The sequence below is a fragment of the Battus philenor genome, unplaced genomic scaffold (assembly GCF_028537555.1).
Source record: "Battus philenor isolate CCGP_79_NKW_IND1 unplaced genomic scaffold, ilBatPhil1.0.hap1 SCAF_6, whole genome shotgun sequence".
Taxonomy (NCBI): Eukaryota; Metazoa; Arthropoda; class Insecta; order Lepidoptera; family Papilionidae; genus Battus; species Battus philenor.
The window spans coordinates 5,875,863-5,903,547 of record NW_027181726.1 but is presented as its reverse complement, the minus strand read 5'-3'; the positions used below and the strand labels follow the sequence as shown (position 1 = coordinate 5,903,547).

The 27,685-nt window shown below is 30.5% G+C and overlaps 3 protein-coding genes across 3 annotated transcripts; 1 reads left to right on the top strand and 2 right to left on the bottom strand.

Moving 5' to 3' along the window:
* Positions 1-2,717: 2,717 nt before the first annotated feature.
* LOC137930332 (uncharacterized protein PF3D7_1120000-like) lies at positions 2,718-5,424 on the bottom strand. Its single transcript, XM_068773565.1, has 6 exons — positions 5,344-5,424; positions 5,028-5,267; positions 4,698-4,800; positions 4,478-4,584; positions 3,650-3,775; positions 2,718-3,056 (listed from the first exon to the last, which is right to left on the bottom strand). The coding sequence occupies exons 1-6, from the start codon at positions 5,422-5,424 to the stop codon at positions 2,718-2,720; spliced, it is 996 nt and encodes a 331-aa protein (XP_068629666.1).
* Positions 5,425-6,358: 934 nt separating this feature from the next.
* On the bottom strand, positions 6,359-7,946 carry LOC137930120 (heat shock 70 kDa protein 14). The gene has a single exon (XM_068773231.1). The coding sequence runs from the start codon at positions 7,800-7,802 to the stop codon at positions 6,381-6,383; it is 1,422 nt and encodes a 473-aa protein (XP_068629332.1). The 5' UTR covers positions 7,803-7,946; the 3' UTR covers positions 6,359-6,380.
* A 779-nt stretch (positions 7,947-8,725) lies between these two features.
* Mipp2 (Multiple inositol polyphosphate phosphatase 2) lies at positions 8,726-15,577 on the top strand. Its single transcript, XM_068773730.1, has 9 exons — positions 8,726-8,900; positions 8,968-9,102; positions 9,209-9,384; positions 10,069-10,194; positions 10,652-10,802; positions 11,994-12,094; positions 12,777-12,886; positions 13,516-13,698; positions 15,297-15,577. Exons 1-9 carry the CDS (start codon positions 8,726-8,728, stop codon positions 15,451-15,453), a joined length of 1,314 nt encoding a protein of 437 aa, XP_068629831.1. The 3' UTR covers positions 15,454-15,577.
* Positions 15,578-27,685: the final 12,108 nt, after the last annotated feature.

Here is a 27,685-nt window from a genome sequence, read left to right as displayed (position 1 = left end):
GAGTAGATTAACGGTGGTAGCAGTGTTTCGCATTGTTTACCGTCTGCGCACTTATCAGCGGGCTGCCGGGCGGTGCACTTTATTGCTTGACTACTGCTACATAGCGGAAGTAGCTATAAATTAGTCCTTTGATTAGTTAAATCTATTTTATTAATTTGTATCTTTGGACCGCACTAAGTCAGCTAGTTATATATAATAAAGATCATGGTACTAATGAATCTTCATAAAAGTATTGCAACAAGTTATTACTTCGTTATGCAAATGGATAGAAAGTCAGCATATAGCTTAGTTGAATTAAATTTAAGCGTCTGAACATAAAGGCATGACGCAACATAGAATTAATGACGTTATAATTATCATAGCATCTTTTTTCTGACATCGTAATACGAGGTATTGCAACCAAATTAGAAACGGCTAGAAGCAGATAGGCCGATTACATTTAACATTAAAAATAATTGGTGTTACAATATCGTGTTGCGAGTGAAATATTCGAGGACACGAAATTATTAAGCCGTATGTTAGTATTAACAAACTTTTTTGCATTGTTTTGCAAAAAGATATTCTGTTCTTGAATTCGAACAGCACTATACTGGAAAAGAGTAAATATTAGAAATAGCAGGGTTATGTGAATCGTTAGTAAAACATCATAATGATGCGTTTACGGAGCTAAATGTCGGTGGGCGCGTGGTTTCTGTTCGCGGCACTGTTTCTGTCTACCCTACGACTTGGATAGCTTTTTTTTTATGGCCCCCGCTATTAGGAGGCTTTCGTACCCCTATTTTGTTTGGGAAAGGGACTTTATTTACAAACAATTTTTTCAGGGTTTTATCTTTATTCTACACTCACTTTCATTCTTCTCAATTTCTTTTATTCTTTCCTTTTATCCTTCGCAATATCTTGCAATTTTTTTTGTTCTTTCATTCCTTCTTGCTTTCATCGCCTTCCTTTCCTCATCTTTTTTACTCTTAGGTGGCTAGGTACAATTTTATTTCTAATCTTTATTTTATTCTTACATTTTCTATCCTTATCTTTTAATATCACAGGTTTGTTTAGATTAGACTTTTTAATACATTAGAGTCTTGTCTTACATTCTATTATTATTTAATAAGTTCTTTTACATGTGCATATTATTCATTTTGGTTCAAGTTTTCCTTCTTGGTTTTGTTATTTTTTATTGCATTGCTTACCACCCTGCGAGCAAACGACAGAAATGATGGGCGAAGGTTGTCGTCGCCCATCATTAAGGCGATGCTTTCCGTATCTATTTTCATTTTAGTCAACGTTTCCAGGGCACTGCGCATCCCTGCGTGTGCGGGACAATAGGCCACAAGGTAGGCCACGGTCTGGTCCACGCCCGGTTCGCAGTAGCACGAGGGGTCCTCCTTGAGCTTGAACCTGTGAAGGTACTCAGAGAACCCCCCGTGCCCCGTGAAGAGCTGGGCCAAGACCGCGTCCACCCCGACTTTGCAGAGCACGCGATATCTTTAGAACTTGGATAGTTTTAGAACTAAAGTCTTATACAAAAATTTTCGTTATCACATAAAATGATAACTAAATCTGTACTATCAATAAAAATATTGATTTAATACTACCCTGAAAGTGGCTGTAAATGAGATAGTCGATTTTTTTAATTATTTAAAACGTTACTTGCGTAAATTAAAAAAAAATAGTGTGTAAACGTCGCTTTAAATATATTCAATAGTTGAAACCAAATGTAATCTGCCGCTTTCATTTGTTTACAAAAATGCCTTGGAAATATATGTTAACTCTGTCCGGCGAATACAGTACGTCTCGCACAGTTTTTATTTCTTTTAGTTTATACTTATTGTATTCTGTTTTGAATGGCGGCGTATGTACTGTAATTACTTGAGTAACTACAATAATGTTGTGTATTAATTTGACGAGCGTACATGCGAAACTGTATTTTATGTTCCGGACCCCAGTGCACTTTATATTAGGGAGAGAGGAAAGTAATATCGCTTTCTTAAGTTAAATTCACAAGACTGCGTATTTATCAAGTTTTTATTTCTATTCAACAATATATTCACCTTCGTTATCAACAACCTTTTGCCATCTAGTATAAAAATTTTTAATGGTGGAGTGGTAAAAATCAATTGTTTTTTCTGTTAAATATGTCGACAGTAACGAAATTACTTTCCGATCTCCGTAAGATAATAAAAAAATGTGTTGAATATTATTTACTTCTTTTGTTTTGCGGAATAAAATTCTTAGGCTATTAATTTCATATCTATGTTACTTTAGTAGTCCATAAAAATTTCGTAATCAGATATTGTTTTACATAAAAAATGGTTTTAAAATAAACTTTAACCTACATTTCACATATGAATATATAATATATGTTTACGGTATTGCAACACTTATCATTTAATTAATAATTTATAATTCGACCTTTTTCATTTAAATACATTTATATAATAAAATAACATTTTCGTAAAATTTTATATTAGGTCGAGTTTAAATATTGGGTTTAAGTATTGGGTTATTACATTCATAACGTTACAAAATCATCATGGTCGTATGGAAAATAATAAAAAAAGTTTGTTTAAAACAACAGGCGAGTGCCTTTTTTTAATGAGAATGCACTTTACACGGAAGTGAAAGTAAATACTTGGCAATCGTTAAGAGATTTAAACGTGCAATTTATATAAAGATTTACAGAAATCGTAACTTGAATATGTTTAGACATCGTAAAACAATTAGAAATCTTGAAAGCCTTTATCTGTGTAAAGTTTACGTTTTTTTGTTATATTACATTGTCCTTTTTTTTCTTCAGTATGAATATTAGGAGTAGTATTTCCACTATATGTGATATGCAAAGGATTCGTTGCTCTGGGCAATTTGTATGTATATTTCTGGGATGGTTTCGGATTTTCTAATACGCGATTCATATTAACAGGGGCAGTTTCAATATACGGATCTTTGTTAACAGAATAAGGTCGTTCTACAACGTTATCATATACAGATGGAGAAGAAGTTTGGGCTAAAAATTCTTTAAATTGTATTTGCTTCAATTTTTCTTCCAAATCTTCTACTTTCTGCAAAAAAAATGTTAAAGTAACAAGTAAATATCGCGACAAAAATAACATAAGTGATTAAGTTAACCTTAATTTTATTGAAATTAAATATGTATTAGGCCTCAAGTATTATAAAAGACCTGACAGACATACAAAACTGGTATCTGCTATCAAAACGTTAAAATAATTTCACACGGTTTTCTGTTCCCAGCCTATAATGAACTTTATTTTAAGTACAAGGCAATAACGACCCATTGTTACTGTTTTCATATAAGTCATTTAGGTACATTTTATATGCGCCAAGTACGAATTAGTAAAAATCAAACACCTGTCTCATACTTTTTAAAATTTGTTACTTTTCAAACATTTAGGTCAATGAATTCAAAAGTAGTTTATGTTTTATAGATGGAAACACTTAATTGAGGCAATTAATATTCAATCGGAAATCATTTTTGGATCATTTGTATAATATAATCAATTTTACATAAGAAAATATTGGGATCTTTGATCACGTAACTATTTAAAATATGTCCAATTAGGTATTGATTATGTGGAAAATAAGACATGATTTATATTTGATGACAAGCGTTTTAAAGGCGTATACAGTTACCCACACGGCGGTAAGCATCCAAATTGGCATCGTTCCTAGCAGTTTGTCGAGCCAATTGTTCCTGAAGTTGCGTAATTTGCGCTACTGACTGTTGGTTCTTCTCTTCGTACTCTAGTACCATCATATTGAACTGCGTTAATACAGTGAAAGTTAAGTCGAAGTATACCAAGAGCAAAAACATCAACACAAGATAAGAAATCGTTTTTGTATTATGAGTGAACGAAGACAATGAGGAAATGTAAAAGGCGTTATAAAAACGCAATGTAAACGTTTAAAATAATAAACATGTATTTGTTTTACGTCCAAAACAAATCACAACTTCTTATAATTTTATAAATTACTATGCCAATTCTTCATATAAAGTATAAAATATTAACAAACATACTTAATACTTTTCGATAATCCTGAAAATCTGATAAACTATTCCATTATCCAATTCATTCCATAATTCTCAATATTAAGTAACTTTAATAGCTTACTAATAGATATACTTGACCAAATAATGCGGTACCAAAAATCAAACACATGTACTACATTTGCCGGACAGATTAAATAAAGTTCTATTTGAAACAAACTTTTATAAGAATGAAACGGATAGATTATTGTACTGGACGTCAACGATTGTAGAGATGTCTGTGTCTCTATGTGGCGTAAAAAACAAAACAATGTATTTTATAAACACATATTTATACTATTATGTAATACCTTTTTACTTCATCATAACTTCGTGTTTCACTTTAGTTAAAACAGAAAACAAATCTCTACTCCTAAATAGTATTGTTAGTCAATAAATAAATCTAAATAAATTACAAAATATATTACTATTGCTCACCTCATCGCGGTGTTTTTCTTCCATTTCGTTGAGTTTCGTCCTTAATTCTTCTTTCAAGTAGGTGTGTTGAGCAATTTCAATGTCGACTTCATGTTGAAGTTGTTGTACTTGTACAAATTTAATACTATTTTTATTACGATATCAAAAAAGATGTTAAACAAAATACCTTATATTGCATCGTTTGTAAATAAAAAAAATGAAACATTTAAAAAATACCTACCTTTCTTTTCGTTTTCAACTCTAATTTCTTCTATCTGCTTTTCATAAGAAATACGTAACTTGGAAATTAGATCATTATGCTTATTTGTCAAAACTTCCTTTTCCTTGTAAAAAAAATAAATGAAAATTCACTGTTTTAAACATATTACAATTATTGTTACAGAAAATATGTAAATAATTACCGATACTTTAACGAGCGTCAAGCTTAAACTTTACGGAGTGTCAAAATATTTTATAATCCCACGACTTATAACACTCAAATATAACTTAAACGTAACGATAGCAAATCAACAGTCTAATTTAATCTTTGTATTTTTAAGAAACTACTAACCTTTTCCAATGTTGCAATAGTTGAACCTCTGGAAATGATTTCTTCATTCAACTTCTTTGTATCTCTCTTAATATACACTAGATTTGAAACTGTTTGTTGTAGATTTTCAACCATTTCTCTAGTGTTTTGCAAATCACATCGATGCGATTTTTCCAATTCCTTAAATTCCTTTAACTCTTCTTCCAATTTTGTTTTAATATCTTTTAGCTTTTTACATTCTTCTTTTATGTGTGTGTATTCCTATAATAATGATGGGGTTTATAGCTCTATTCAACAATATACAAAATCTAGCAAAATAATAAAGTTATTAAATTACAATTTTGCATTTAGCAAAGTTTTCTATTATATTTTGTAGGCGCCCATTGGTGAAGGCTTTGTCAATTTTTTTTTCTTCCATCTGTATAAACTTTGTTTTCTACCGTTTGAACAAAACAAAAAGAATTCGTGTTTTTTAAATGCCGCCATTTTTTTTCTTCATAAATAACAATATTAATGTAAATGGTATTTATCATTTATTCCTAAAAGCCAAAATCGTTTTTGCGAAAATAAATTTATTGAGTTACTATACACAAGCACTTAAAATTATTTAAAAATTTTCTTGTACCACACTAAATAGCAAAGTTTAAATAATATTCAACAGTTTAAATATAAATTTAATTTAGCAGTGGTTGAAATTGCTATGTTTAAGTTATACTTTTTTAAATATACTTCTCTATTGTTATTTAAATTTTTTTAAAACAATTTTAGACTCTAAGTAGTCATAATAATTCTTATTGTAAAATTAGTTATTAATGATTCACTATTTACATCTACATTGATTTGTACACCCTACAGATAATATATTTTATTTAACTGAACACGAAAAACTTTAGCAAAGCTAGTCTTAGTTAAAGACAAAAATTTAGCACCAACTAGAACTGTATTGAGTTGAGGGCAGTACAAATTTAATTGTGATTAAGAGCCATTTTTCAAATCTTTTTAGATAAAAATCACTGTTCTTAAGTTACTTTTTCTGGCAGTTTTTTGACTAACAAAAGTAGTCAAAGCCATTAGTGACTTGTGAGCCCGTTTGCTCTTTGACCTAGGAGATACAATGACAATTATTTAGGATATCACCAAACATTGTGATGAACATGTAATTTATCTGTTTTAATAAGCACAATTGTTCTTCAATTTGGTTCTACGGTAATGATGATAAGAAGTGATTTACATACTTTTAATGCTTGAGAAACTATTTGTTAATTTTTAGTTAATAAGGATTGTTTAAATAAGTAGGAAAAGATTTAATGCAAGATTAGTTTAATTATTTAAAAATATAACAATTACACAATTTACACTTTTTACAGTTTTTGATTATTCAAGTTGCAACAAAATTTTTGACTGTTGTATTGTTGCTTTAAGAGTAAATGGTTTACATAAATTTTCAATATTAAATGATTCTCTAGCAAATTCTTCAGAATCAGGATCTTCATGTAAAGTAAAGTTAATATCTTTCACATCTTGACCAGGATCAACAGTTGTAATATTTTGTGAGAAAGGAGGCGTTCCTTCTTTAAACAATTTAATAGTTTGATCTAAGTATTTCATATAAATGTCTTTTCCCAAAAATTCTACTTCTGTATTAATATCTGTTAAATTAGATTCAGGCATATCAAGTAACAACCCAGCTTCTCGGGCACAGCCTACAGCAATTACTTCATCTGGACTGATACCAGACAAAATTTCTGCTTCTGGTACCAAACTGGCAATTGCAGCCTGTAATTTTGGTATTTTCATACTTCCTCCACATAAGACAATTTTCGAAATTTTTCCTTCAAAACCTTCAATCGCTTTTTGTGCTGGTTCTAAAAATGCTGATATTTTGGATGAAATAATATTTTCAAATCTCGCCCTCGTTACATTCTGACTCCAATCTACTCCATCAAGAAGGGACTCAATAAATACATGTGCTGAATTTAAGGTAGACAATACATGTTTACAGTTGTCAGCATGATGAAGTAACTTTGCCATAGCTCTACGGCTTTCATGGGGATCTAATTTCCACTTTTGCCTAAATTCTTGGGCTACATAATTTGCAAGATCTTTGGTCAAACACTGTCCACCTAAATCTGAGCGAAAAATGTTTTTCTCAATTGTCATAAATCCAGCTGATACTCTAACGATAGAGGCATCACAAGTAGATCCTCCTAATCGATAAACTAATACATATACATCCTCATTAGTGTCCTCAATGTTATATGCTAGTAAAGCTGCAGCAGGTTCACTGATAACTTGCAAAACATCAAATCCAGCAAGTTCCGCACATTTAGTTAGTCTCTCTCGGCTAGCACTAGACCAATGTAAGGGTGCCGCTAAAACTAATTTTAAATCTCCATCACTTCCAACGGAATGACTAGCAATAGTGAAAAGCTTAGCATATATTTTTGTCGCTATTTTATCTGGATTGGAACAAAGAGTAGTTTCACTCGTTTCAAACTCATACACTAATTTTTCCTCATTTTGTATTCGGCATGATGATGATGCTTCTACGTATGAGAGATCTTCTTCGGTGAAATCACAATTCATGAGACGTTTGTTGTGTTTTATTATGGATTTTGATGAGGGTTGTCCAGATTTTGCCGGCAAACCAATTTCCCACTCTGACGCATTTAATGCTACTATCGCAGGTGTTACTCTATCACCTGCATCATTAGCTATAACAATAGGTGCACCATTTGCGAATGCCGCTAAACAACCAGAACTATTACCAATATGAATTCCGTACGCAGTGGCCATATCTGATGAGTTTAAAACTATAATAACTCAAACTTTTTGAGATAATAAGAACACCCAGCAAATGTAGGTACTATAACCTGTGACAAACTAACACTGTTTAACCTCTTTATTCCACAATATGTTTACAGCAAATACTCATGCTGTATTAAGAATATAGATTAAATTTTAAATTAACACAATTTGACAATTACAATTCATAATTTTTTTAGGAACCAAAGAAACGCAATTTATGCAGCCAAATCTCATACATTAATATATAATATAGTAAATATAGTTAATCTTTTAGAATGAATTAACGAAACAAAATGTTTTAATAACATAAACAAGCTTGTGGAAAATTAATAGTAATGTAGACAAATTTCATATTTGCAAAAATTAACGTTTTCTTCAGAACATTGCTTAAATTACGTAAAATATAAACATATTGTTAAATTTTGATTAATTATTCATTAAATATTTTTGTAAGATATTGTCAATGTAATAATATTTTCTGGTTAATTTTGTAATGAAGTAATACACGGGATACACCACAGAGCAGGAATAAATCTGCTATGGAATAAACCTATATCTAGTGAAGAATAAATTAACAACTTGTGAATGAAAAAAAAATCATATTAATAATAATATTCTTATTAAAATCATTATACTACACACCAAAATTTTAATAAAGTGACAATAAATAGGCCTACAAAATGCAAAAATCACCGTTATTAATTTAGCTAAAGAATTACAAGCTGATTGTGTAAGAAAGTTGAATTAAATTTCAATATCAATTTATTTATAGATAATCTTACGGATTACATTGACCAAAGAATGCACACAGTATTGTCAACACTATTTTAATTATTGTTTGTTATTGTAAATGTCACTGTCATTATCCTGTTTTAGCCTTAGATTCATGTTAGTTTCTTTAAGGATTTAAAATGAAAAACATTATTATAAGTATGTTTTTAACCTTTTTTGAAATATTGTTTTGTTTATGTTTAATTTTTAATTTATCAATTGGTACTACTCTTGAAGACATTAGTAATAACTTAGGTACAAGAACACCATACAGATTTTTGTCTAATAAGGTCGACTCAAAGATAAAATATCCTCGTAAGTATTTAAAAGATTAAGTTATTTGAATAATAGGAGACGCATTAATAATATTTATTTAATATAGATTGTCAGGATGTAAAAATTTGGATGGTAATACGCCATGGTACTAGATTACCAAGTGCCAAAGACATTATTGGTATGAACAACACACTTAGAGACTTGAAATACGAAATTTTAAGACAACACAAAATTAAAACAGGTACATGTTTTTATAATAAACATTTGTTGGCAAATATAAGAAATTAAAATATTATGAGCTGCGAAAACAAATGTCAATAAAGCTTATTCGGCAATTACATTTTAAGGACCACTAAATTCTAAACAGTTGGATGATTTTGAAGAATGGTCTAACAGTTTAGAGATAAGTAAAGAAAAATTTCTGACTTATGAGGGACAAGATGAAATGATATTATTGGCTGAAAGGACTCAAAGAAGATTTCCAAATGCTGTAAAGAAAGAATATAACAATAAATCTTTTGAGGTAAATTCTTCAGTTCTTGTGTTTTATAAACATGGTTTTACAATACACTTCATCCAACAAGTTAAAACAAGCCTTCGGTCATAGTAAAAAAATACTGCAAGCAATTTTTAGGAAATCGCTAGATTTTAAGGAGATTTAACTAAAACTGTATTTAACTAAAAATTAAAGAAAATTAAGAGTAAAACAAGGAATGAAGTATTGTATTAAATTAAGCAAAAATAATATTAAAATGCAAAACAATATTGTACAATTTATTACGAAATGTAAGAATAAAATTATGTCACATAGAACATGTGTGCAAAATGCTTGGGAATGATTAACAAAATATAGCAAAAAGTGAAAAGAGTGAACTATAGTTTAATCCTTATGTTATCTGACCAGTATGTAACATAATTCTTTTATTTTATGTTATAACTATGGCTATTAGGCATATTACAAAAAAATAGTTACAATGGCATGTTGCTATAGAACCATTTCATTTCAGCTATAAGATAATGGCCACTGCTAGACATCGGCCTCTCACATAGATGCCCAATGGAAGCAGCTCTCTATTCTGACAACCTCTTAAAGGTCTTTTATCCAGCTTGTGAAATATAGAAAACAATTATATAGCAGATCATATATCTGTCATTAAATGTTACTTGTAAATTTTCATGTTTCTAACTATCACATTTATTTTTTCAGTTTAGATATACAGCTACACAGAGGGCTCAGCAAAGTGCCCGTTATTTCACTATTGGTTTATTTGATAAAAAGAAATCACAAAATGTTATTTTTACACCTGCTTCTAAAGTAGATATGGTTTTAAGGGTATGTTATTAGTTTATATCATATGTATGTTTGTTAGCATTTGATCTTTTTTTAGTAAAGCCTGCCTTGGTTGATTTCTGTTGCCAAATAATTGTATGTCTCAGTTACAACACACACACTACAGCTGGTAAAGTTACTTAGCTTATGTGGTATATCATCATGTCCCAAGTGATAAAATGTAGCATTGTAAATAATATAATATTATACATACAGACAGATTATTATTAAATATCTTTTTGATTCAAACGTCATTTAATATTTACATTACACATTGAAATAATTTTCATATGTTATTGTATTGTGTATTTTATTTAATTATTGTCTTAAAGTTAAAAAAATTACACTTCAAAAATTAGAAGCTATGATTAAAAATATATTACACAAATTGCTTTTTAAAGTTCTTGTTGTAGTTAATGATTATTTTTGTACATTTATTGTATTTAATTTATTTTTTCAGTTTTATAAACACTGTGACAAGTGGCAAAAGCAAGTTAAGAAAAATCCCACTACATATGCGGAACAAAAAATGTTTGGCAATAGCCATTTAATGAATTATACTCTTGAATCTGTGTCTAAACGGCTTGGTCTTTATAGAAATTTGAGTCTAGGTTTGTAACAGCCTATGGGTAATTAACAGCTTGCTTTGCTATTTGCTGCATTCTGTATTCAATATAGTACAATAGTCTTCACCATTATACACATTAGTTCTTTATGCACATTTTAATACTCATCACCCATTAATTAGCATGTTCAAGTTAATATTGACTACATTACAAGTGCTTACTTGCATCTTTTTTTCATTATTAAATTAAAATCATGGGTAAAATCAAGCACAATTATTTTTAATATTTTTAAAGATGAGACAACATTGCACAATATTATTGTTGTGTGTATATATTTTAAAATATTTTCTAGTTGTTTTACTTGTGAATGAACGGAATTGACCAACCACACTGTCTAATGTTTTAAAAGACTAGTCCTTTCTTAGAATGAAGTTAATAATTGTTTGTGGATTTAATACATTCATATAGTCACGTACATTATATATACATTTAAAATATTGCTGACGCAAAATAAGTTCAATGTCGCTTGATTACTAGCTCATTGAGTCAAGAAAAGATAGGGGATTCTATTGAATCCAACTGCTAAATAGAAATAATTTAATTAGTAATGAAGAGTGATTAGCAGACAATAAAGTTTTGCTACATTATTGATGTAATTGTACTATAGTGCAAATGAATTTAGTTTCTCTAAATTACCTATTGTATCATTTGTAGTTTGTATATATGTACTCAGATACAATTAAGAATTTTTTTCACTAGTCATCATTGTTAAACATCTGCTACGTGAATGCTATTGATATTATTAAATCTAGTTTAAAAATAAAAATTTTGTACCTAAAAATTAAATAATTAACAGGTTACTAAAACTATACTATGTGTATCATAAAATTACCAACCATTACAGGAAAATGTTGTTATTGATATTCCTAAGTAGTATTTTTTATGCATAGCCGTTTTAATGACAATGATGAAATGCTTTGCTTTTCTCTTTGTTATAAATTGTATGAATACACAAGAATATGGCACAAAAAAGTAATAATCAATGCCTTTTGCTTATCAGCATGCCATTTCTATTTATAAATCCTAGAAAAACTTCATTATTATTTTAAATGTAAACCTGTTTTAGTTTACAGTAGCCATAATCATATTTGCTTTTATATAACCACTATTAAATATTACTATTTGTAATATTAACAGTCATTTAGTTATATTAAATGTGTTGTTTTTCTTTTCTAGACACTGTGGTTCTGATGTACAAAGTTTGTGGTTACGAAACTTCATGGAGGAAAAACTATTTCTCGCCCTGGTGTTATGGATTTGATAGGAACAGTGCAGAGGTAAATAGTTTATGATGTGCAAAATATCTTAATCTCTTTAACCTGTTGATAAAATTGGGATTGCCAAGAGTTAACATCTGAAGCAGCATTGGTAGGGTCATTGATAATTTGATTAGGTAGGGAGAAAGTGGGGCTTGGTCGGTGGAAATAAACAGCCCATCTTTACAGCACAATAAACTTAGCACCCTCGTGAAAATGCATGGAATGCTGAGAAATTATGTTGTAAAATATTGAGAAAAAGAGTAACAATGAATATTTTTTAATTGTTTAAATCACCTTTGCCATGTAGAGGTCACATATGTAGATTAACTGTTAATAATGAGGATGGAATATTTTATTTTTAGTAATAGCACTAGTGGAATTACAATACCATAAAATTTTGATAATTGCAGTTCTAAAAAGAAAATAAATTATCTATGTCACACAATCTATGGAGACAGAAACCATAATATGTTTGTAATACAAGAAATTACATTCTTGTTATGATTTCTTATGAAGGAGTTTTCTTTTATAAGTTAAGAGTTTTCTTTTATTAATTAAAAGGCGAGGTTTCCTATTTAATATTCTGTTTATCTTGTTTATTCAGATTACTATTATAAAATTATGTTAGAAAAATTTTATGTTTACTTTATTCTTTGTTTTTACTAACGATTTCATTTACACACTGATATTTGTTTTACAGGTGCTGGAATATTACATAGATTTAAAACATTATTGGTTGGACGGATACGGACATAATTTAACATATCGGCAAGCTTGCATGTTGATGAAGAATTTATTTGATAGATTTAGGTAACAATGGGCACTCTATTTACAATGGCAATTTTAAAATTCTTATAATTCTGTGTTCTTTTTTATACCATTTCAAACCAATATCCGACAATGCTTATAGAAGACGTTTTATGTCTAATGTATGTTAAAAGTGATAACTTACAATACTGATATGGGTTCTCTCACTTTAAGCCATAATTATCAATGATATCAATGCAATTGGGCGAAATTGTAAAAAAATATTATATATCTTTACATATTGCTCATGAAAAAAAGTTTCCAGAATTTAAATGATTGAATGTATTAACTAAATATGAAAACTATGAAAATATGAAAACTACGCCATCTAGGAACTAAATTGATGACTTAGGTTACTAAAACATGACACTGGGACCTCATTGTCGAACTCATCAAGAATGAGGAGATACACAGCGGAACGAAAATAACTGACATAACCCAGCGAATTGGCAACTTGAAGTGGCTGTGGACAAAAAAAACTAAAGGTTCAGGAGTGAAGACCACAGACCTATAAGTGCACTTACCAGACTACTTTGTTAAGGTTGATGGAAGAAGCAAAATCTGTGGGGAAGGCTTTATTTAGCATTGGACATCTTACGGCTGCAATTATTTGATTACAATTTTGTTTTCAGAGGAAACGGTCCAGATGCGACATTCCTTTTTGCGCATTCTGGCACTCTCTTAAAGCTGTTAACACACTTGCAGCTCTACAAGTCGGAGCGCCATCTAACGGGCGACTCGCTTAAGAAAGACAGAAAATGGCGCGCTTCGAATATTGACTGTTTTGCATCGAATTTAGCTTTTGTACTTTATAGGTGAGTAATGGAAATGGTAAACTGATAAATCGCGGATTTTAGTACTAAAGCCGAACATAGTAATAACGATTGGTTGAGTTTAATTTAATCAAATTATACCTAAATAAATTTTAGAAAAATCCCACATTTACACAAGTTATGTATTATTGTTATAAAATACTGTTCATTGGTGTTTGTAAACTTTATTCTTTAATAACGATTATTATACTTATTTTATTTGTAAGTGATAACTAAGTAGTTGTTAAAGTTGTGTTTACACTTATCTGTTGTTTTCAATAGGCGCTACTGGTTATTATAGTTTCAGAATCATGTGACTTAGCGTGTGCATTGATTCTTGATTAATCAATGTGTTTGTTTTTCGGACAAAGAAGGCAGGTCCATTACCAAACCCAGCAATAAAGAGAAATCCGCATTTTTTGTAGAGCAGTGTATTTATCTACAATTGTTGACGCCCACTACAATCTTCAGTCCCTTTCACTGTTTACAAAAGTACTTTTAAAACCGTTTTTATTAAAATACAACCTTTATTCAGGCTTTGAGGTGGGTTTGTATCAATAACGAAATAATTAAAATTCTTTGTATAAATTTCTCTGTATAAACAATATAACCGATGATAAATTATTTTTAAAGGAAAACTGTTTTCTTATATTCCAATTTCAAATTTGATGTTAATGAAACTTGTTTGATTTATTTGAAGTAATATCAGTTTATATTTCTTTAGATGATTTCATTTAACTCTTTACTGATAAGGCCTGCCTCGATTTTTTATATTTACTTGCTTAGTTTTACTTCGGCCCCGCTTTCCTTTTCTTTTATGTCAGACAATTTTATTTCCTGTGATAATTTACAAATGTATTTTAGGTATACAGAGTTTTCCATAAATCAACTAAGTCGAATTCTAGTGATAGGGTTTCATTAAAAAAATTAGGCATTCAGAACAGAGAATTGATTTTATTATAGTTACTCTGATCTTTTGAATTAACTATGTGTTACTTTTTTGTAAATGTTAGATAAAAAATAAAACATTATATTATATAATGTTTTATTTTGAAAGAAAATAGCATTTATCTCACCATATGTTTAAAATTATTCCTTCATTTACACACACAAATCTTAATCGTCCTTGTGAAAAGAAAAGGCAATGTTAATAAGTATTCTAGGTTACTATAAGGTGATGTTCGATCTTGACAGGCCTGAATCTCTCAGTGGATTATAAAGAGATTTAGATTTTTATAATTTTTTGTCATGGTGCGGAATGCGCCTAGCTAAGACCACTGATTTCTGTGTTATCTCTCTCTCCACCGCATATAATTCGTTATGAATGTATTTCAAGTTGTTTTGTTGATTAGATCATAGTAATTTTACTTAAATTTTATTTTTTTTCTAAAGGTCTGTTTAATTAGTTTCGAATATATAGAATAATAGAATCGGGAGAGTAGGTGCTCAAGCTCTTTATTGGCCCCAATTTGTCACGTCTCAGGCGCGGTACACCGGTTTCGGTAGCACTATACCTGCTCTATCACTATATTTCAGCTTAACGTTGATTTATGGGATAACCTATGTGTAAATTTGAATGAATTTGATTTCTTTTTTGACAGGTGCAAGGATAAGGATTATGTGTTAACTCTTCACCAAGAGCGAGTGATCAAGCTGCCAATGTGCGAGAAGGAGCTATGTCCTATGAACACTCTGTGGGATTACTTTCGAGACTCCATAAACGACTGTGATATAAATGACATGTGCCGGCTTGATTAACGCAATTAAATGTTCATTACACGTTTTGTGTACGTTAATTGTGTAAGTTTAACGACCCTGTGATGTTTGAATTAAAACCAGTTGTTAAATTAAGCGAATTTTGTTTAAGCTTATTGCTTAATAAATTGTAGTGTATACAGTTAGTGGTGTTTTATTTTTGATTTAAATCCTTAAATTACTTCTAAGCTAAGAAATTATGGAGATAGTTCAAATGATTAAACAATATGTTAATTAAGAAAATTACCTACTTATTTTAATGGAATCAGGCGTTACTTCGTGGAAGTCCATCCTAAGTAAGAAAAGGACCAATATTTAGCCACTTAGCATGTGCGGAAGTGGCTCAATATTGGTCCTTTTCTTACTTAAAATTACCTACTTTCTCTTTTCTTTAGTCTATCAACAGGTGTAGTTACATAGAAGCAGGTATTTAGCCTCATCCGCATCTTAGAATTTTAAGTTAAAAAAAAGCCTTCCAATACATTTTAACGCTATTTAAACAAATATGATTTCAAGTATACGATCTCTAGTAATCGTACAATTCTCAGTCGATTATATTATATATTCAATAATGTTACGTTACGTGAGCGCTTTTTCCGACTATTTATTCTGCTATTAAAAAATACAACTGCTGGACATAGGCCTCCTTTATAGTTTTCCAAAAGGATCGCTTCGAAGACCGCATCCACTTTGTGACGTCCTAACCTGCGCTTGCCGATTGCCGTGGTCTCTATTCCAAAACCTTAAACCAGCAGTCAAAAAACAAAAATGTTGCAAATTAAAGACGCGAATGACTATAAACACAAGGTGTGATTGCATCTTGCATCACTTTGACACTTGACATGATTATGAGCAGGATTACTTCAGCAGGAGTTCTTAAAAACTCCGGGCAGTACCGTGGGACCACCTTGTGGTTTTAGTTTTTAATCTTTTAAAGAATAAAAAAAGGTCAATTGCCCTCCTTGATAAAAAGAAGGTGGTATTTTTATAACCGCTGTTATCTTGGGGCAATTTATATAGGCCAATAGTGGACGTCTTATGGCTTTGGCTATGGCTTATGGCTATGGATCAGTGTTAAATAAACCATCATTAGCAAAAGTTTCTCTATATATTTACTAATCATCCTAAACACTGAAGCATACCAACAATTTATTGCAACTTTTTTAACAATTTGTTTAGCATTGTTGTTGATATTGCAATGATTGAATACGTTAAAATGTTAAGTTGGATTTTTTTCAATATATGGAAGATAACGCACACGGTTAAAAGATCTTAAAATTTATCACTGGTTAAGTAGCCTTTATTTGTTTTATATGGCGAATATGCCTTTATTTACTTGGGACGGTTTATATTGGACTTGACCGACTAAACCCGAAACTATGTTCCATCATCGCATAGCAAGGTAATGGGTTTTACAAAAACATTTATCGTCCTGCTAACCACAAAGTCCCGGCTTTGCAGAAAATAAATCGTTTCGTCTCCTTTAATCTAACGTGGGCTATAAACTCTGTCCATTCAATCATCTAGAGACCAAGAGAGATGGTACTCAGAAGTATAAGCCTTTTTCATAGGATTTAACAACTAGCTTCGCTGCCAATTTTTATTCTCCTCTTAAGTATAATTGCCGACCCTTAATCATTGTGAAAATGAAGGCGTGTGTGCTAAGCGATTTAGCGTAGGGTAGAAAGAAATGCACATCGTGATACTCTCTTTTTCCTTATACCGCAACTTCGTATCCGCTCATCTTCGTCGTGGACTCAATAGGCCTACTCAGAGCGACGGTCTCGGGTCAGGCTAATGCCATAGGTCAAATTCTCGTAGTATCATAATAGACTAATGAACAATCCTGTCTCAACGACATTCATGAACGTAGAAAAGTTCGCTGTCTAATTCATCTTAATCGCACACGAGTGGACAGGACGTGTTTTAGGAAATAATAACTATCACAATATTTTGAAACCCTTGAACATTTATACATTTTTTAAAATTAAAAAATTGTACGATTTTCCATTATTTTCAGGGGGAGGGAGTCCAGATTTTGTTACGTAATATTAGGGTGACCACAAAGTGATATCTTTCGCTTTCTTAAGTAAAATTCACACGACTACATTTTTAACAAGTTTTTATTTCTAGTCAACAATATATTCACCTTCGTTATCAACATCCTTTTGCCATCTAGTATACAACTTTTCAATGGTGGAGTGGTAAAGATCAATCGGTTTTTCTGTAAAATATATCCAGAGAAACGACGTTACTTTCCTGTCCCCCTAATATTTTCAGGGGGGTCGTAAAAAGTGTAACGTGGTGTATCAATAAACGGAGGGGAGCTTAAAAAGGTGAGATTTTAAGTGACGTTTTAAATGGACGACGTCTAAACTATTCTAAAAAAAACTTGAAGTAAATAATCTCTTAAGGTTTTTATCCGTCAAGTAAGTCCATGGACGTCTGATTGGACAATTACGGAAAGGTTCAGGAAACATGTCCGCATTAAGTACACGTCGTTTTCACGCATCGCTGCCAATCTATTTTGTACTTTAGGGACTACGGCGTTTGGGGTCCTTCATGGCGGATATCATTTAACGGTTCAGCGTACAATCGCTTTTATCGGTAATCATTATTTACATTATCTAATAATGAAAAACCTGTTTCATCAATAACTCGATTATTTTTAATTTTTTTTATTTTTGTGACGTGATTTTTCTCTAGAATAAAATAAAACATTAAACATAATTGACTATATTACTTTAAATTCAAATTAAAAATACATATCTTCAAGTAGGTATTTATATGCACTTTTAAATTGTCGATTATTTTAACATACTTATGTAATAAGCTATCACCTGCTCGGAACGCCGATCTGTTGAGAAGATCCGGTCAGAAGCTCAACAGTTGCTCTTTTAAAAGAAATTTTCTAATTTTTCATGTAAACATTATAATATCAACCATATGAATGAGTCAACAAGCCAAGATCCAACTATTTTGATTTATTAGAAACTCTTGAATGTTACAATAAGATTTATATAATAATATACTTCCAAACTTAAATTAAAAATTATACAGATGTAGGTGTAAAATATCTTGTGGAAATTTATTATTTATGCGTACATGCAGATCCATGAAGGATTTGTACACTTTTTGAATATAAATGACTTATAAAATTGAAATATTTTATATAAATATAAAAAGGCAACAGATATGGCTATTGAAGTTAGGTACTAATTACGATTAAATATGTAATTTTATAGTTATTTTACTTTCACCGATCAAACTATTTTCTCTGTTCAAGTACAAATTTGAATGATCCTACCAAAGCTTTTTTAGAAGCCTTTTAGCTAGTTATTAAGAGATTTCGATGATATACCTCTCACTCCTTCTTCACCACATACAAACTCATTAAAAAATTATACCTAGTTAATTCGCTAGATAGATCGCTTCTGTACAGTTGTGTTGTTTTTGGGTTTATTAGTTTGCAAAGAAGCAGCAAATATTTGTTTTATTGTCAATAATTTTGGATGCTCGTGAAACTACACGACACCGTTTCGTTCCACGTCTAGTACATAAATAGCTGAACTTTGCACAACGCAGCAGCTTTATAACGAGGGCTTGCTTCTATTTTAATTTATCGAGCGAATTTGAAAGTTATACTGACGAGTTAAGATTCATTTAACAATGAACCAGAAATCTTTCACGTCGCATCGGTTAGGTACAAAAAAACCGAGCAGATGTAACTGGATGCTCATCATACGTCAGTTCACAGCTAGACAAAGAACCCTTTAAAACCTTCGTCGACCTTAATCTGCGGCTTTTGCATGCCTTCAAATTTTATTTTAAATTATATAATACAAGAAGAAAATACGTCTTAAACATTTTACATGTGAATATTATTATTTAAATTACAAATTAGTGATTAATGTTCCGTAATAAAGTTAATACTCGATCGTTTCGGCACATTCGGCACTTCTTCTCCTAAATATATCTATGGTGGGTATACTATAATCGCCACGATTGGCAGGCGGGTAGGCGATCACAGTGTGGTATTATGGCACGCATATGGCACTGTTGCCCACCTTCTTGTTGGAACTGGAGAATTAATTCAGAGTGTGAATTAAATAAGATAGTATACTGGGAATCGAACCTCAAGTCCTCTACCGCAGGGCTACTACTGCGCAAGTTCATACTTATTATAGGTTATATTTACACTTGATTTTAACTTAATCTCATATTTTTAAATCATAATATTAAGCAGTAATACATTAAAAAAATAAAACCATATTGATTAACGTTACATGTTCAATTGTCTGATTATACTATTCTTTCTATCTTTTCCTTCCATCACCTTTATTATTCACAAAATGTGTACAGATTGTTCTTGTTAATAAATTCTAGCGACTTGTTTATATAAGAGCTTGTTAGGTATCATCGAACGAATGTACCACAAGGGCGTATTAGAAAGAAAAATATAAATATTTATTGGCAGTTTTTTCATCTTTTTAAAGAACAATCCACCATTGCTTTTACAAAGTTTTATGCCTCTACGCAACAGGTAAAATCCTAATAGCTTTCTTGGATGCAAAACAGCATTTCCGTTTAGAATAGTATTTCGCTTTTAATTTATTTCTCCACAATTTTCTGAGTGTGCCACTTATATGCAACCAAAAAGTACTTCCAATTACAAAATAAGCACTTTTATACATAAAACTGTTTTCCCCAGTCCTAAACTATAGAATACAGTGTATCTTTCGTTAAAAGAAGAGATATTTGTGTAATCACTTTAAAAAAATTATATCAGGATGCCACTTTGTATTTCATAGAGAACGTCGTAAAAATGTTGCAAATCGTAAAAGATAAAATTCTTTGTAAGAGTTCTTCTGAAACATTGAAAATATTTATACTTCATTTTGATATTAAAGGTGATTCTTATCGCCCATAACTTGTTTGATATAGTTACAACTTCAATTTTGTATTAACTTTTATGTTTTAAATTTTCCTAACGATAACTTTTTTCAGGCGCATCTTACGACAATTTGTACTCGTGAAGTTTCATAATTTTCTCTTGTACGAAGAAAACGTTTTACCAAAATTAACAACAGATCCGTTTATCATTCCGTATGAATACGTTTTCGATTTATTTTGTGCTAGAGTTGCTATTGTATTACATTTAACTTTATTCACGATGTGTGTAATTTAACGGCTCGATGCTTTTAATCATGATTGAAATGAACATAAGCAGATTATAAAAAAAGCTGTTTATTGGATTTCGATTTATACCTTGTTAATATTATCTCATAATTCGTATTATGCCCTCACTTTCATTGGGCACTATCGTCATGTTATCATGCAAGACACGGGAAAAAATCGTCATAATGACCAGCCTTGCGCTGCAAGCATTTACCAACTTACAACAGTTCACCAAGTAGAAGACCTACCACGCAGCGTGTATAACTCGCAGTCACCACTCGGCAACATTTCGGCCTCCATAGCCATCAGTTGACTAAGCGATGCGCATCCCCAATTTAAATATTAGACGAGGAAATATTTTAGCTAGGTCGGCGTACTTGGGTTTTTTTTAGATCTTCTCATTTCTTATTCAATTTTGCAGCCCTCCATTGTTCTCTGGGTTAAAATAAGCCTTCTCATAAGGCTCATCGTAAACGACCTTGGCTCAGATCCTTATGCCATCATCGGCAGCATGTACTTGTCCAAGATATTCGTCTTTTGAGATTGCTTTATTATGAACGAGAAGATGTTTCGGTGCTTCCCGTAGGAACTCTAGGGTATACGTTGAAAAGGCGGTACTCACATCACTTGGACGGACCAAATCCGTTCGTCTTTTGAAACGTCTAAGATTAGAACAGATGGCGTATATTAATGAAGGGGATACGACTCTCACTGATTAAGTCAAGGATCAAAGAGAAGCAGACCAGTGCTAATAAGATATCACAAATGATCAAAGAAAAATTAAAGTCAAACGCACGACCAAAAACTTTTATTTTAGTTAAGCAAATGACCACAATTATTGTCGTTTTTAATTACATTTCAAAGTGTTACGTTGATAAGTAGCACGATATGTCACTTCTTCTGTGATAACTTGAAGACTGTAAGTTATTTCCTTAATAAAAAGTTAAACTAAGTTGAAAATAATTAAAATTTTAAATACTGAAGAGTACGCTTTAGAGTTGGCTGAAGAAAATACAAAATAGATAGAGAATAAATATTAAACGGTTAAACTTTTAATTGTGTACACCGTTAAAGCAAACTTTGTTGGGCTGTCGGCAATGAAAATGTTTTTTAAATATATATGTCGACGTGACCGCGTTGTAAAATCGCTTAATCGTTTACTGTAAAGTAGACACATATTTTGTAAGCACGTTATTGTTAAAAAGTATTTATTGAAGGTGGACTATTCTTTGGTGGGTATAAATCACGACGCACTGACGGCACAAGAAAGAGTTGTTCTCTTAATAAGAAGGTAGTAAGGTAATAGAAAATATTTTTGTTGTTGAAAATTATCCTGTCTGTAGATTTTGAAGTTTATCTGCCCTCCTCTAAAATGAACGTCAATTTTTCAGCTATATACGTCCACTGTTATACATAGGCCTACACTATAGATTTCCAATTAGATCGGTTGGAATCGGCCTGCATTCGGTTTTTTCGACGAACTAAACTAGGTCATCTGTCTAATTTGTGGTTGGTAGTCCAACGCTACCCTTGCCGATCCGTGGTCTTCACGTCACAATCTTAAGACCATCGTTTGTTTAATTTTATATACGAATCATGGATACCTGATAATGATAATAGTCAAATTATTTAAACAAATCATAGATTTAATCACATCATAGTATTAGGTACTCAAATTTAATAATGCATATGTTGTTAACTATTTTAAAGAATTACAAGCAGTCTGGTTTTGTACATTAATTAAGTCGATTTAATAAGATAGGTGTATATTACAAGTTTCAACAAAATAAATAAATACATAATACAAAAGGCGCTAATATACTGCTAGTAGTATAAGAAATTCTTCGAAACTAATGTACATGCATCTAAATATGTTTTATTATTAGGAGACGAACTAAGCAAGCAGCCTATAGGTCATTGGCATTTATGCATAGACTTATACGTGTTTACCTAATTAATCGATTGCTTTCCAGTCTGCTCAGGTAAACGCTCTGTGTTATGATATGTTTTAAGGTATACAAAAGGGTAAATAATAAACATTAAACCAATTTTTTAACCACATTAAACCACAATATAATAGTGAATTTCTGGATAATATTAATTATGGCATTGGAAATTTTGAGTCATAAACTAATGATGTGTCTGAATGTATGCGTAAATGATTTTATGTCATCTTTGCAATTACCCAATAAAGAGAGTTTAATAGTTAGTAGTTGATTAAAAAATTTTAGTAGTAGAAGTTAAGTTAATTAAAAACATATAAAACTACGAGTTTTCCTTATTAGTTTCAAAAACAGTTTGGTTTGATTTTAGATTGATTTCTATGTATTCGTTCATTAAGAGTCAATATGTAAAATTTTCTCAGATCTTTTTCAGATACTGTTTTGGTTTACGGAGCCGAGTTTTTAAAGGGTCGTTGATTTTAATTACTTAAAATTTGCAATTTGTTTTTGAACAACAAGGGTATGCTATTGTAATGAATGTTTTTAAACAAACTTCTTTTATAATTTATTCTCGTATTAAAATCAACAATTAATACTTACGATAACAATAGGTAGATCATTTATGTTTTAAGTTTATTGTACTTGCACATTACAAAGATTTTTTAAATTCATTTGGACTAACTCAACTGTGTTTAAATTTCTATAATCCTGAATAATTTTTTCTTGTTCGAAGTCCTGGAAACAATGGTCATTTTTTCGCAACTGGATTCCTGAAAATATTTAGAAAGCTTCTATTGATAGATTAGATTTTTTTATATAATTTAAAACGTTTTCTGCCAAGAGTTACTACACATTAAATGTCTTCATTACTTTATATGAACATTGGCTATGCTTCAGCTGGTAGGTTCTTGGCTAGTTTAATGTTATATAATTTTAAGTTATTTTAAAAATATATCGTACCTCTAAGCTTCTTTCGTCTGTTCTCAATTTTGTGTCATTTGTTATCTAAATATACGGTTGATATTTGGTAAAATAAAACATACGATGGATTTAATGGAATAAAAAAAACGATTTTGAGTTTGAATTTTCATGGACTAATGTTTGCCCATATTTGAAATTTACAGTTTAAGATAATGGAGCACAAAGGCGCTTAGTTTAGACTACATTATAATAAGTAAGGGATCTCTGAGGAACCTAGTCTCGTGACGTCACATTATTTATTTCATCGGACCGGGAAGTACTCTCAGCTAGATTACGTAGAGAGTAATTATTTGTCTTTTATTTAAGTACAAAAAAGACAGTTTATTTAGATATTAAACCATATAGACTTAGATGTTTGTACTGGTGCTCACAACACTTTAAACAAGATACTATTATTAGTTAAAAATATATATATGAGAATTTTTATAATCATAATCCTTCCGGTCTCATTTTAATTTTAATTTTGGACACGATGGGGTTTGCTTTATTACTTTTCTGTTAATGGTTAAAATCCACATGATCTACTTATCTAAGTTTGATACCAAACCTTGTTATTCTCAATGTACTTTTTGATGTAACTCTTCATTCAACTTTCAAAACAACAAAGTGAATAAAAATATATAAACTTTCACGTACCGGTGCTAGATATTTAAATGAAATACTTATTATAATAAGTTAATTTATGTATTATGTAAGATTGATAAATAAAGACCTTTTTATTAATTATATTCTTAATTAAATCGGTGACAATATGAAGTATAACTGAGATGTCTGTACTATCACAGTAATTGTGCAAAATATTTCATATTTACATTACGAAAGACGATATACGTAATAAATACTTGAAAGAGAATTGAATCTTAGTTTATTGTTTTAATTATTTCGTATAATTTCAAAGACGTAATAAAATTATTTATCCACATCCTGTGAAAAATGAGTTTTCGTATATTCACTGTTAACAAACGTAATAACCAGTGTACAATAATAACATAACTCGAGTAATTAGGTCAGGTACGGGTTTTATTTTGTAAATAAGTACAGCAAAGCGCCACGTGCGAAATTTTATTACCCATTACAGTAATAACTGGATGAACGTATGTATTGTATTGTCAATCACGGTTTCCTGTTCACCGAAATGATTAAATTTATAATAATCAGCTTCATGCACCACCTAGATGAAATACGCTTGCATTTTACGCTCACTACTATCACTGCCTCTTTCTCATAAACACACATGATGAGGCACACACACATACATTTGTATAAATAGATACAAATTTTGGGAAATGATGTAATTGTTTCTTTCAAGTGATATATTATGTGAATAAGAAATTAAAACTCAAATTATAGACAAACTTTACTGTACACACTCTGATCTCTGCAATACAAGCCTTCAAGTTAAATGCAGCGACCAAGAGTAATCATATAGTTTTAACAATCTTATTATGTATAAACTAGCTGTTCGCCGCTCGCTTTGCGAACTTGAACTATATATATGGCGAATCTTCACTAGACGTAAGAAATAATCTTACCAAATTTTAAGTCCCAAAACTTGTGGTTCCAGAAATATCTTCCTGTATTGACATGAGCTGGAATTTCTTGTAAAGAATATCACTTATTTTATTATTATTACAACACGGGATAACAATAGAAAAAGATTTCATTTCTAAATGTACCGTTCACGCGTTGCTGTGTCAGGCGTCCAATTAAAAATCTGGACAAAACGCAATTTCGGTACCGCAAACTGACAACAAAAAACTATTATTCAAAAACCTTTTCAGGAATATACGTAGTAATTAATAAATTTTCACGGCGAATGGATATATGATTTTTGTATCTATCGAATACACACAGACAGATTCATTTTTACACGTATAAAGATTATCTGCTATCCAGTAACATGCTGGTGCTATATTCACGTAGAGGGCTTCTATCTTTCCGAGTAGCTCAGTGGCAATCGATCCGTAACCTTTCAAAGAATTAATCCGCTGGAGATCCTAGAAAAATTATATCGGGCTATGAACATGTATTCATGTTATTTTTATATTACTATTAGGTATTATGACCAGCGCTATCATTTGTAAGGAAATCACTAATGATTTTTATAATTGCGTATAATATACATAATAAATGATAAATATTATACGTACATGTGCGTTTATTTGAGTAAATTTATTTAATTAGATATGTATGGTATATTTGACTATACAAGTATAAACATATACTAGTATTTGTATATTTCTAGACATTGAATTGTATGTATAAGCCACAAACGTTTTTTTTAACATTTTTAAGAAGTAAAAAGACTGCGTCGATTGTTCTGGAAGTTATATCACCGTGCCTTACGTTTATGTCGAATAATTAAAAAAAAGTAATTTAAAACATTTTAAGTTTCTATTGTCGTTAGTATTTTTTTTGGAAATTTTGTCTTATTACATTTCTTTTTGTTTTCTTTTTTGTATGTAATGAAATTTTGTTTCTTTTGTTACGGTTTTATTATTAGTTTTAAATTCTTATTAATGCTGATAAAAATACAAAGATGATTTAAAATACTAATAAAAATACCTTTTTATTAAAAAACACGAATACTGTTAAAGCTATCCGAACAAAACATGTAACTTTGCCTTGACATATTTTTTGCAATTTTGTTTAATAACTTCTCTTAGGTTGGAATTTTAGAATTATGTTCGTTACAATTTCAGGACACAAATTAGCTCAATGACTCATATCATATACCCTTCAGGGTTATTTTAAATTAGTGAAAAAGCTTTAGATGGGTGAATGCATAGTTTATTAGCAGTCAATCAATAAATATGTATATATAACTTCACTTTTGGATATGGTGTACACCATATCAAGTTACAGAAATGATTAATAACGTAATGATTATATATTAAGTAAAAGCGTTTTCAAAATTCAAATCATGACATTTTAAAATTAAGTTTACTAACTGTCCCTGAAGACTTTGTAACAGCAGTCGTTATTGGCCAAAAACGGAAGAAAAAATAAATTAATATTTCAGATTGCTCACTTTATAGAGGATGATTGAAAATATTTATTAGAAAGTTTGCTATACATTCGCCATTTTAATGCGTTTACTGTTTCCAACCACTTCGATCGATATAAGCAAAAAAAACATGTCAAAGTATCCCAGAATGACGGATCTGAAACTATTCATAATACCACAAGTAAATTAGAGTGACAATTATACTCTCCGGATAAAAGTAACTAATAGTTGGCAAAGCACTAGACAAGAGTTATGGTGTCAAAATGTTGGCAGAGCGGCGTGGGCATAATGCCACGCTTGGGTTCAATGGCATGTACGGTGCGTAACCTAGCCTATTTTTTGTATGTGTGTTATTTTTATGTTGCAAACATAAATAAACTGTCATACTATTTTTATTGTTTAAAGTGTAAAACTTTATGCAAATGACAATATATCAAGCATTTTAAAGTAAATAAAAAATAAACTTTAGATTTATATATATTAATAATGTTTACTATTAACATATACTATATATGCCGGTGTAGTGGTTTATGTATGCTCTTTAGTTTATTTAAAAAATAAAAATACTATTTGTAATTTTTTTTTATTATGGGTGGCAGAAGACGCTGAAGGCCGGCCGTTTCCAACCGTTCTTCTAAATCTACGGGAGAAGCTTGTTGTCCAGTTGTGGAGGTTTTACGTTTAAAAAGATAAAGATGGTGACAAATATAAAGTATATTTTATCTTATTAACAGAGAAACATCTCTGCCACTTTGTCTTTATATAAATGTAAATGCTTTTGTATAGTAAAGTATAATCTCTTACCCCTTTTGAAATGTTTTGAAGTGTATACAATAATCATAAGTTTTATTTATTAAATTATTCTTTTTTATATTACTCTATGTTTCATTATTTATTTACGTTACGTAAATAACCCGGACTTGGTTTTAGAATACCTTTACCTAAAGAGAAATATTGTTCTCCTTTTTTGTTTTATTAACTTTAGACTGAACGACTTTTTAAACATAACGAAGCTAACTTTAAGTGGAAAACTTTGTTCCTTACGATGACACGTTTACAACGTAATAAATATCGTAAAAGCTCCTTAGTTTATTTTATTAAAATTAATTATTGATAAACGGTTGTT

Excerpts from the sequence above, each read along its gene's own strand:
- LOC137930332 (XM_068773565.1), bottom strand. The coding sequence starts at position 5,424 with ATGGAAGAAAAAAAAATTGACAAAGCCTTCACCAATGGGCGCCTACAA. Across the intron at positions 5,268-5,343 it reads ACTTTGCTAAATGCAAAATT|GAATACACACACATAAAAGA; the intron begins GTAATTTAATAA and ends TCATTATTATAG. Across the intron at positions 3,776-4,477 it reads AAGAAAAACACCGCGATGAG|TTCAATATGATGGTACTAGA; the intron begins GTGAGCAATAGT and ends GTATTAACGCAG.
- LOC137930120 (XM_068773231.1), bottom strand. The coding sequence starts at position 7,802 with ATGGCCACTGCGTACGGAATTCATATTGGTAATAGTTCTGGTTGTTTA.
- Mipp2 (XM_068773730.1), top strand. The coding sequence starts at position 8,726 with ATGAAAAACATTATTATAAGTATGTTTTTAACCTTTTTTGAAATATTG. Across the intron at positions 9,385-10,068 it reads ATAACAATAAATCTTTTGAG|TTTAGATATACAGCTACACA; the intron begins GTAAATTCTTCA and ends TTATTTTTTCAG. Across the intron at positions 13,699-15,296 it reads TTAGCTTTTGTACTTTATAG|GTGCAAGGATAAGGATTATG; the intron begins GTGAGTAATGGA and ends CTTTTTTGACAG.